This window comes from Fukomys damarensis, unplaced genomic scaffold (genome assembly GCF_012274545.1).
Source record: "Fukomys damarensis isolate Sample0158 unplaced genomic scaffold, DMR_v1.0_HiC HiC_scaffold_19, whole genome shotgun sequence".
NCBI lineage: Eukaryota > Metazoa > Chordata > Mammalia > Rodentia > Bathyergidae > Fukomys > Fukomys damarensis.
In genome coordinates this window covers 4,728,416-4,740,265 of record NW_022900931.1, presented here as the reverse complement: position 1 = coordinate 4,740,265, position 11,850 = coordinate 4,728,416, and the positions used below count along the sequence as shown (strand labels likewise).

General features: G+C 55.5%; 1 protein-coding gene across 2 annotated transcripts in view; it reads left to right on the top strand.

Annotated features, from left to right (window-relative positions):
* The window catches only part of Parvb (parvin beta), a 77,210-nt gene that overhangs the window by 41,628 nt on the left and 23,732 nt on the right, over window positions 1-11,850 (top strand). For both annotated transcript variants that reach the window (XM_010634497.3, XM_019208981.1), the window contains exons 3-4: window positions 164-234; window positions 6,219-6,321. In XM_010634497.3, the coding sequence (XP_010632799.2) occupies window positions 164-234; window positions 6,219-6,321 (174 nt within the window). The remainder of the gene's footprint in view (window positions 1-163; window positions 235-6,218; window positions 6,322-11,850) is intronic.

The window sequence follows — 11,850 nt, the reverse complement described above, 5'->3', positions numbered from 1 at the left end:
AAAAAAAAAAAAAAAAAAAAAAAAAGCAGAGGCCCTGCCCTTGTGCGGTGCGTGTTGGCCGTGTCCACCCTCACCCAGCGGTGGCCAGGTCTGCTTCCCACCGTGTCCCGTCTCGGGCATCCCCGACGTCCCCACACGCTAACTGTGACCCTTAACCTGGCAGAGGAGAACGAGGAGCGCACGATGATCGACCCCACGTCCAGGGAGGACCCCAAATTCAAGGAGCTGGTCAAGGTGAGGAGGTCTGACTTGCAAGCAGTGGCCCTGTTAGGCGAGGCCTTTGCCCTGGGGCCAGGGCTGTCCAGGGCGGAGGGAGCTGAGGTAGCAGAGTGGCCACGCGCAGCCTGAGTGAGGGCACATGCCACAGGACTGGCTCAGAGCTGAGCACTGCTCCCTTGGAGAAGGCCTGGCGGGGTCAAGGCGGGCTTCAGGCAGCCAGCGCCTTGCCGTGGGGCTTTTGCACCCCTTGGCTTGGGGTCAGTGTCTGCCACACCAGAAGCATCGACACCCACTGGCTGCTTGGTCCCCCGAAGACCTGTAGATGACGGGGGCCGGGTGCAGCGCTGCGTCTTCCTGGGAGCAGAGGAGCAGCTCTTCCCCAGGCTCGGCTGTGCCGCTTTCTCTTCAGTGTCTGTGTCTTTACTGCTCTGACCCGGGGCATGGTAGCGTTAGCTCCCTACCGCTGAACTGTATCCCCAGCCTCGGGATGCTGATTCTTAACAATTTAAACCATCTAGGTTATTTTATTACGGATTCTTCCTCCCGAGTCCCCACTTTGTTATTCAGAAGACGGCCCTTAAGAAAAGTGACTCTTTTTTGCCACCTCAGTGTTCATGGGTGGTGGTGCACACCTGTAATCCCAGCACCCTGGGAGGCTGAGGCAGGAGGATCACAAGTTTAAGCCCAGTCTGGACTCTGCCCTTTGTACTATTGAGGCCTTGACAGATTGGGTGCTTCTCATGTGGGTGCTACCCACCTTGGCGGGTTAGGGGTGCAGCTGCGTGGCCACCAGCCCTTGGGCGGGGACCATTCCCGATTTGGTGCCAGCAGAGGCCAGCGCCGAAGTCCCGGGCAGGTTCTGGGCAGAAGCAGGTATTTTCAGTGCCAAGAGCTTGGGCCGGGATGGATGGCTCTCAGCAGCTGTGGCCACCCGTCCCTGCGCCACCCCCAGTGTCAGGACCCCGGGAGCTTCTCCCGTTCAAGGGTGATGCATGATCGGTCTCCTTGCTTTCTCCACTCTTTTCCTCTGCGCTGTCCCCCTACTTCAGGATGCCCTCTGCCTCCTGCCGGAAGCCCTCGGCTCTGGCTGAGCTGGGCCTGAGAACGGCGTGGCCACTGACAGCCTCTCGTGTAGAAGCGGCATCAGGGATGAGGGGCTCTGGGTCACGTCCTGGACTTCAGCCAAGCATGAGCAGGGCAGGCCTGGCCCCCAGCTTGGACACGGGCACCCGCATTCTGCGGGCCCAGAGCCCGAAAGATGGGCCTGGTGTCTTCTCTGCTGAGTTCCTTCTTGCTGTCATTTTCTCTGGCATCTTCCAGATGGGCTCTTTGCAAACAAAGGGTTCAGAGGGCGGTTTATAGATGACGCATTAGGTCTTTTTGTTTTGGTCTTTGTAATGATTCTCGAAGGATTCCTGTGCTCAGCTAGAGAACAGCTTTCGTGCTGTGGTATAGTAAAAAATCAGTATTTGGTCTTTGCTTTCAAATCTGGCACGGAGGTCCTAAAACCCTCAGGATTGCCTGAATAGTTATTCACAAGGAGCCCTTTGGGGACACACGGCTTACTGCTAGTGAGGTGACATCGGGTACCCAGGGAGCATGTGGCAGCCCTGTGCCCCCACCCACCCTGCCCTTGGCCTCTCTTTCCATCTGACTCTTCTAGACTCAATTTCCTTTATTTTATTAATTACATTTTTTTTCTTTCCTGGTACCGGAAATCGAACTCAGGACCTTGCGCTTGTCAGGCAGGCACTGAGCTACATCCCCAGCCCTCATTTTCCTTTACAGTGAACCAGTAACCCTCAGGAGAGCAGTTTCCTGAACTCTGATTTGATCTCCCTAGTTCTCGGTCCCCTGGGGTGTGGTCTGTGAGCAGAACGGTGGGTCTCTTGGGGACCCTGTTTGAGGCTGGCCTCTGAACTCAGGCTAGTTCTGACTCTGGGTCAAAGTCACAGTCATTGAGCCGGAGGAGGCGGGTGAATCTGAGAGGTGGGACAGTGTGCTTTGAAGTGGGTGGGGGGTAGCCCCGGGACACTTCCTGCGTGCCCGAAGCAGCTGAAGAAGGCATCTGCTAGGGTACACGTTTGTTCTGGAGAGCAAGTTCTCATCCCATTTCCTGGTTTATTGGCCAAGGCTCTTCCTGCTCTTCCAAAAGAAATTTTTTTTTTTCCAACCAAGATGGGTTATGTAAAGGTGCAGATATCCAACGATGAGTGTCATTATATTGTACACCTTGAATGCTCCAATAAAATTAATTAAAAGAGCTATTTTCATCCCTTTGCGCTGGGAAGAAAAATCAGCTGCGTGGAAACCCTGGTCGGGCTGCAGCCAGTGCTGTGGGGGCCAAGTGGAGACACCCGCCCCCGGGCCCCGGTCCCCAGTGGCCCTGCCCAGCCTGCTGGGAGCAGCCCTGTGTCCTCCAAAGGCTCCGTGGACAGGACTCTGTTTGGAAGTGATTAAAACTTAACTGTCATAGCTCTGGGGGAGACAGCCTGCAGATCCTGATTATAATTCAGGAGGAACTGAAGGAAGAGTGATTTTCTATTCTGGTTAAAGCAGGCTCATAAAGCGCATGAGAGGGCTGCTGGGCAGGGACATAATTAATATATGCCCTAGACATTTGTCTGCAGGACTTGGGGTCCGCAAGTAAGCATGTGCCTAAAAATAATGACCGGGGCTATCTTTAAAAAGTCTCGTGAAGCAGCAGATGAGGACAGATGTCTGGGGAGCAGAGGACGGGCTGATTTGCCATACGCGGGAACCCACTATTCCCTCCTGGGGCAGCGGGGGACCTGGGCTACGGTGACTTCACGTCTCGGAGCTGGCCGTGCGGCCCGTCTCACAGAGTCTCGCCTGTGTCACTCTCCTTGCGGTCTTTGAGTCTGGGCTGGGACGAGGCCAGAGATCCAGCCGTGATCTTTCTGTCCTTTAGCTTCAGCCTCTCCAGAGCAGAACCACCCTCTCTCCTGCATGGTCTGAGAGCACGGTGCTCTGGGCATGGCGGCCTCCGGCACCAGGGTCTGCAGGCCAAGGACCTTCCTCGCTGCCCCTCGGCGGTTCTGGGGTTTGTCTGAGCCCCTCTGGGGTTCTGTTCCTGCCTTAGCCACAGGGGATGTGGCTTTAAGAGAAACAAAGGCCCCACTCATAGCACTGACAGTCCACCTGAGAAAAAGACATGACGGGACGGGTGAACATGTGCCCAGGTAGCCATAAGTATTTGGAAGACAACTGAACAGGAAGTGGAGGCCCTTTCCCGTTTTAAGTGGGGTGGGTAGGACAAAGCATTTGAGTGGAGGCCTCTGCATCATACCTGAGAGAAGAAAGTGGCACCAGTAGCAGGTGCAAGGGTCCTGAGGTCCCATGTGTGCCTGGTGTGTGTGTGTGTGTTTGTTTTTTTGGTACTGAGGATCATACTCGGGACCTTGTGTTTGTGAGGCAAGTGGGGTGCCATCGAGCTAAATCCCCAGACCCCTGGAGGGTTTTGAGGATCAGCGAGAAGGGCAGTGTGGCTGGAGCCCAGGGAGCTAGGAGGACAGCGGCTGTAAAGGTGGCAGGGATGCATGATGGTCAGTGTCCTTGTATGCCCTTGAAAGCTCTCAGTTTGGCTTCCTGTGTAGAGGAACCAGCTCTTTCTAACGGACACGTGACCATGACAGCACAACAGCAAAGCCAACAGGGATCCCTTCTTCCTTCAGTGTCCCTGGGAGCCAGTGCATTCTTTCCCGATGACCTCAGTGTGTGATTCTTTTTCTGACCCTAAGTGGAGAACGCTCAGCTTTTCACTTCAAGGAAGCGCTCTCTATGGTTTGTACTGCTCAACCTAACAACTAAACTTTGAAGCTCTCACGGTCGCATGCAGATGACTCTTTGTGACCTTGGATTTGGGTAATGATTCTTAGATAGGGTGCTGAACACGCAAGCGGCAGAATAAAAAACAAAAATAGGGGCTGGGGATCCAGCTCAGTGGCAGTATGCTTGCCTCAGAATAAAAAAAAAAAAATAGTTAAAATGAACTTAGTGAGAATTAAAAACTTTGGCTTCAGTATCAGCTTTCTTGTTGTTGAGCCACAATACCAGACACCCATAACTTAGAGGAAGACAGGTTTGATTTAGTTCACGGTTTTGGGAGATTCAATTCATGGTCGGCTGCTCCCTGGCAGAATCAGCAGGGCAGAAGGGCCTGGGCCAGGACGCGGAGCAGGAGGCAGCACCAGAGAGGAACCCGTTAGACACACAGACAGCACCAGGAGCCACCGTGCTCCACCCAGACCCACCCCGGAGCCTGCCTCACTAATCTCCCAGGTGTCCCTTGGCCCAGTCAGGGTGACAAATCAGGATTAGTGGGCACAGCTTCCAAAGACGCTATCAGAGTGGGAGAGAAGTGTGCCGATTCCACATGGAAGGGAGGACTTAGCCGGCAGTGCTCAGCACCCTTAGTGGGAGTGGGTCCCGCTCTGTCCTTTCTGTGCTGGTGTCCACTCGTCCCAGAGCCACTTGCTGACGAGCCGTTTGTCCCCTGTGGTGTTGTCTTGCCCCCCTGTCGGCACCAACTGGCTGTAGCGTGAGGTTTATTTCCGGACGCTGGGTTTTATATGCCAGCCTGTCTGTCTTGATGTCATTTGAACACAGTTTGGGTGATGGGAGCTTTGTAGTGAGGTCAAAATCAGGAAGAGAAGCCCCAAAGCTTTCTCTTCTTTGCAGAGGTTGTTTCTGCTCTCCCGGGCCCTTGGATTCCTGTCTGAATTTTTGGACCTCCTTGTCCATTTCAACAATGAAGCTGTCTGGACGCTGATTGACTTGTACGGATGATGCTTACCATGATCTCTTCTGACTCCCAAAGTGGGATCTGGGGCTGAGAACCGCAGATGCAGGCACATGCTTGGGCGGCAGGTGGATCATCTGCACTGTATCCTGTTAGTCTTCTCCTCAGTGTATCTCATTTTTTCTGTACCAAAATTTGGAATCATTGAGGCTGTAGCAGATGCCTGGGGCCACACTGGGATTAGTGCCTTTGAATAAACTGAAACTGGAATCGCTGGGTCCCACAGGCTTAGGGTTTGTTTCTTTTAAAGTGAGGTTTCCGGTCCAGAGAGGTTAAGCGGGTGGCTCCAGGTGACACAGGGAAAACTGTGGTGGGTCTGGGTCTCAGGTGCAGCCCTCAAAATCTGCACCATGCTTCGTCTTTTACACTGTGGTGACATTATTTGTGTAGGAGGCGGGTGCTGGGAATTAGTGAGGGTCCGGCCCTGTATTGGCTTGCTGTTCTGGGTAAGAGATCGCCAGTTCAGTGATTATTATTATTATTATTGATATGTTTCGTGCAGTGCTGGACTCGAACCCGGGGCCCCATGCATGCTAAGCACGCACTCTGCCACCAAGATATACTCTGCCCCAGTCCCGCAGCTGCAGACCCGCCATGCGCTCACCCATGGTTCCGCGGGTCAGGTTCCTGTGTTAGGGACGGCGCTGGAGGTCACAGGACCATGAACTGGACAGGAGGGAGTGTGGCCAGGAGGGGAGGGGCCCAGAGAGGAGCCAGGACCCGCATGTGTGGAGGGAGAGCAGAAGGCAGAGGACTCCCAAGACAGTGCTCCTTGGGCCACTGCTAGGGAGAGCCACTCTGTCCTGAGCTTTTGGAGAAGATGACCAATGCAGAGCACGGGGCTCCACCCCGCGCTTTCCTCCGGTGTTCCCTGGCTCTGTTTTTACTTCTGTTCTTTCAGAGAGCGTGTGTCTGGGTTAGTATTTCTGAGTCAGTGGGAAGATGGGAATATAGTTCCCAGAAATCCCCCTCTGCCTGCGTTCCCAGTGGGCAGCCTGTGTGCTCTGCCAGGGGACCCCGGGGAGTCCCGGGAGTCCCTGCACTGGGGTGGGTGTGCAGGCTGCCTCGGAGCCCCGCTGTCCCAGGGCCCGGACCATGTTGGGCAGCCGTGTCCCTGTCCCTGCCATTGGCTGTGCCGTTCTGGCAGAGCAAGGCCGTGACTTCCGCCTCCCCCCAGGTTCTCCTGGACTGGATCAACGATGTCCTGGTGGGGGAGCGGATCATCGTGAAGCAGCTGGAGGAGGACCTGTACGACGGTCAAGTGCTGCAGAAGCTCCTGGGTGAGTTGCCGGGTTCCCTCAGCTGCACCTCCTCTCCCTGCTGTGGCTGCACGGTCACCTGCCCTCTCATGGGTTGTCCAGTGCGTGCTCTGAGAGTACTACAGTCACACTCAGGTCCCAGGCCAGTCTGAGCATCTTCCCCTTTGGACCCTTGTGCTGAGGGGAGCAAGGAGACAGGAAGGGAGTTCCTCTGAGCTGCCTTGCCCTTTGGACTCAAATTTGTAATCCTCCTGCCTCAGCCTCCCCCATGTAGCTGGGATTACAGGTGTGTGCCACTGCACCAGATGATCTCTTCGCCCTGTGTCTAATGACTGGGTGCTAGGGACGCTGGACAGACATGGTCCCTGCTGTCTTGGAGCTCACAGCCAAGTGGAGGTGCCTGCCCCCCCCGTTTGTAGGGTGCTCTGGGAACAGGCCTGGGCTCAGATGTGCCCCTTATTGTCGCAGCTGGCTCTGAAGACGACTCCGGGATGGCCCGTCCCAGTCGTGCCCCACGTGCCTGCTGTTTCGGTCTGTTCCTTTCCTGTCTGATTTAACAACCCCCCACTTCCTCTTCCTCCCTCCCATTCTTTCTGTCTTTTGCGATGGTTTTGAAGGCCCACAGAAGATCAAGATGCCTGGCTGTGCATGGCGTTTTCTCACAACCACATCTAGGCCCAGCATGGGTGGGGCCAGGCTGTCCCCGGGGACCCAACAGCCTCGGTCCCTCGGTAACGTGCCGGCCAGCGCAGCTCTCCATCGGAAAGGTCCTTTGTGCCCTTTTAATGCATCAGCCGTCTCTGGAGGGTGGGACTCTGGGACCAGGCGGCTGTCACGGCACGCACGGCCCGTGGCCCTGACTTTGATCCCCACAGATGCCCGTCCCTTAGATCACTTAGTACCTGGAGGCCGCAGATGGCTGAGCTCTCTGGAGCTGCTTTCCCGCCCACTGGCTGCCATCTCCCTCTGTAAACAGGGCCTTCCCTCTCCTGCTCCCTTCTCCCTTGCCTTTCCTTTGGGACGCGCTTACGGACTGATGGGTTCCTCCTGTGTAAAGAGGGGAGGAGCGTTCAGCTGTCACTGTCAGGGTGCTGCAGGTGCGTGCGGCTTCTCCCGTGTTGTCCTGTCCTGGTCTTTCTGTCGAGAGCTGGGAAACATGCATGTTTGTACATCATGAGCCCACTCTGCACCTCTAACTCTGGCTGAACCCCCACAGGCCTCCTCTTTCTGGGTCCTCATCTGCATCGAGAAAATGAAGACGTCTGTGCAGCCCTCCCCACCTGCTAACCACAAAGGCAGTTTCCGAGCTGCTCTCCCTGCTGCCGCTACCTGTGCAGAGCTTGACCCTGAGGAGAAAGGCTGAGAGGTGCTTGAGGGTGCTGAGGAAAGCACAGGGCTTCTTTGCTACTGTTTTTGTCCACCAGTTTATCCACCGAGGAGAGTTCTGTGTTTAGAAGTTTCCCGAGTTCATTCAGTTCTTTTTGAGTGGTCGTGTGATCAGTTGGTTGGTTGATTTTTTTTTTGAGACAGGGTCTCACTATGTAGTTGAGACTGACCTGGATCTCACTGTGTAGCCCAGGCTGGTCTCGAACTCACGGCGATCCTCCTGCCTCAGCCTCCTGAGTACTGGGGTTACAGGTGTGCGCCACTACACCCAGCTTTGTACTGATCTTTCTTACACAGAAGGTGGCATGTTGGGTAAGGTCTTGCACTTTCCCCTTAATTTAATTGAACTACAGACATTCCACATTTAAGAGCCGAGTTTCCGATCCTGTGACTAGATCATTAAATGACTTGGTCAGTACATGAGGAATCGTATACAGTGTGTACATTATGACATTCAGAAATGGTCAAGGGAAACTCCAACTTGATGACTTTGCTTTTATTTGCGTAACTCTTACACGCAGTACTGTGATGCATAGCAGAACATAAAACTACAAGACTTTACCGTGTAGTACAATCAGCAAAAATCACAGTACTGTACGGTACAGTACAATTAGCCTCTACTTTTACCAGTTCCACACAGCCCTGAGCCATTCCATTGTCTTTCTTGGGATGTTTACATCATTGAGCAAAATATTGTTGTATTTTCATTTTAAAAAAAGAGCCCTCCACCCCGCAGCAGCACTGATTTCCGTGTTGCACAGAAGCGCTGAGGGTCCGATTTGACACCTAGGTGGTCACTGGTGTTGGGAAGTAGGGTGTGACGCCCTGAGTGGGAAGGATGAGGTGCGTAATTAAGGAAAGAGGAAAATGAGGGAGCGGGGAGGCTGTGGTCGCAGAAGCTCCGTTGAATGTTTATCACCTGGAGCCCAAGCCCAGCTCCCTGCTGAACAGTGAGTGAATGTGGAACACTCAGCATGGGGCTGGCATTGCTCTGTCCACACTAAGCAAGTGGTGGCTAAACCGGGAAAAGACCAATAAATAGGGCTGTAGCTGTCCGGTTCCCTCTGGCTGATGCACAGCGCTTCTTTTCCGTGGAACCAGCGAAAGAGTCCTGCAGTTCTGTGACCTGGGCGGATCGGGGGCTTCTCCTGAAGGAGGTGACAAGAGAAGGGAAGAGAGAGCATTTGTCTGGTCTGCGGTACCCCGCCACCATCTGGAGGCCCCACAGGCCCAGCAGTTTGCTCTGCAGCCTTTTGGTCCTCATGAAGCTCTGATGTGGTTGTGGGGTCCCAAACCGTCCCTCAAGTCTCCCCCGGCATGTGTGGGTCAGCAGGAGCCCCCCGAGGTGGCAGATTCTCGGTCTGGGGCTCCCTCCCGTTCCACTCCCACCATTCAGTGGACCCACAGAGCCCCGGGCTCCCCAGCACACCACCGCAGATGCCCCCTCTGGGGGCTGGAGACGGTGAGGGGGCTTCTAGTCCTGCAGGGAACTCCGTGTAGAAGAGACAGCTACAGGGCATGGTGGCCTGGAGGGGGTGCTCTGAGGTAGGACAGGAGCCCTGGGGATGTGGGGCAGAGTCTGCCACGCCCAGGCTGTGTTGGGGCTGTGCTCTCTGCTCCAGGATCTGCACGACTCTTGCAGACCATCTCATCTTGGATCTGCGCTGAGGATGGGGACATGGAACTGGGTCACGCCGCTGCCTCAAGGACAGAGGGATGGCCAGGCCATTGAGAGGGAGAGATTGTGTGTGTTGTGGTCGTCCATCCATCTATCCATTCCTTCGTCTGCTGAGCACATATTCATGGCTTCCTCTGTGCCACTGAGTCACAGTGGGATGCGTGAGGGGTCCCAACCCCCAGCATACATCGCAGCAGAAGGAAATGGCACCGGATTAGGGGTGGAGAGAGGCAGGGTGGGGTGGGTGGCCAGGGCAGCCCTCCGGGGACCTCGCGCCCGAGCAGACACCGGGGCAGAGCGTGGGACAGGCTCGGCCAGAGCTGTGCGGTGAGGAGAGGCCTGCTGGGTAGAGGAGCAGGGCTGGAGGCTGGGAAGGCAGATGGCCAGTTCACAGCCAGCTTCAGGAAGCAAAGGTTTTCTCCCAAGTAAGAGGCATCCTGGGAGGTTTTGAGCAGGGCCGTGACATGATCAGAGCTGGCATTTTAAAAGGTCTCTTGGACTTCTGGGTGCCGGGTGGATGAGGAGGAGGGGTAGAAGTTGGAGCTGGACCCAGGATCGGGATGCCCCACGACAGCCCAGTGCCAGGGGAAGTGGTCCGAACCAGGTGGGAGTGCGGCCTGAACAGCCGGTGACCAGAGAGCGACATCCGGGTGGCTACACCGTGGGGCCAGCTCAGGAGTGAACCTGAACTGTTAGTCGAGATGCACGTTAGCAGCTGGCGTTTTGAAGTCTGCCCTGGAGCACCGGCACGGTCGTTCTCAGCTCTGCTAGGTGAACGTTGCCCTCCAGGTCTTCGGAGCGGACCTCTGAGATGACAGACGCCCGTCTCCTCGAAGGCCAGGGGAGCGCACTGTGCTTGCCTGGCACAGCCCGCAGCGGGCAGCTCATGGTAAAGCCAACCCGGTTCTTAGTTTCCTGCATCCTTGAGAACCAATTCTGGAGAAGGCTTGGCTCCTCCTCCTCTCTTGGGTTTTTTATCAAACCCATCCTCGCAGCTGGTGCAGCGCTCCCTGCCCCAAACCGATACTTTCTAATATTTTCACACTCGAACGTGAGTGCCGTGTACTTAAGTTTTTAATTTCTGATTCTTTCCCATGCATCTGTGGCCAGGGGACTGTGCAACTGGCTCTCAGGCCCCAGGATGGGCTCTGAGTTCAGCTGTGGCCGGAAAGGATGCCAGTACCTCCCCTGGACCATCTTCTAGAGCAGAGGTGCTTGCTGGCTTCTCACAACCTGTCTGCTCGGTTCCCTCAGTCGGCCCCAGCCAGTGCACCCCTCGCTCTGAAGCTGCCGTGGGTGTGTGGGTCCTCTGCATGTCTGTGGTTATCTGGAAAGGGCATCGTGAGGCTCACTGGGGGCCCAGGCAGCCTTTGACAGTGGAGTGGATGCAGCTCCATCGCGCTTGAATGTCTCGAATAAGCACTTGAGACGGCGATTTCAACGTCTTTTGTATGTCGAGTGGTCTGATGTACCACTTGGACTGGAAAAAAAGACAGTGGATGAGAACACTCAGATATTAACAGAGCATCAGAATGTCTTGCCTGGTCCTGTACAAGATGTAAGATGTAATAATTCCAGGAATGACCTTGATGTAGGTGTTCGGAAGCTCATTCGTTTTGCAAAGGCAGAGGCCAGAATTGAATAAAGGATTTTGCCTGAACATCGAGGGCAAAACTGACTTTTGTGTATCCGTGGTAGAGCAGGACTGGTGGGGAAGGGGCGGAGCCACTGGAGGAATGGGTGTCCGACGAGGCAGGGCCTGGGGTGGTGCTGCCGTGGGGCGTGGCAAGGAGGGCGGGTGTGGGGCTCTGGGTTTGCCATGCTCTTCCAGAAGACCCCAGTAGGTCCCTCTTGTTAAGAACAGATTCCAGGAGCAGCTGCCGGACTCCGGACTCCTGCCACAGGGCAGTTCCGAGTGCATCTCTCTGTCGCTGCAGTGACCTCTCAGGTGGACTGTTTGGGGCAGAGGGGGCACCCGTGCTGGGTGCCAAGGGCTTCCAGGACGCCCGCTGCCCTGCTGCCAGCACACAGGCACACGGATCCCCTGAGTAAAGTCAGCCTCCCCTGAGAGTGCAGAGCCCACGCGGCCACAGCCCCCAGTTACCTGGCGACTCGAGCGTCACCCTCTGTCTCGGGAAGATGGGGTCTGGCCCACAGATACGCCCTGATGCAGCTGCCACGGCCCTTAGTCCCTGCCACGAGGGGCGTTACCCAAGACGCCGTGGGCTGGGTGTGTCCTCCCCAGATTCCCCTGTTGGCTTCTTTCCCACCTACACATACGGCAGAATGTGCGCACTTTTGGAGAAGGGTTTTTAGAGAGGTACCTCAGTTAAATGAGATCCTGTTTTTTTTGTTGTTGTTGTTATTTGTTTGTTTTGGTACCAGGGATCGAACTTGGGACCTTGCACTTGAGAGGCAGGCGGCAGAACCACTGAGCTAAATCCCGGCCCTATCTGTCTGCATCTGGATCTCAGACTTCTAGTCGC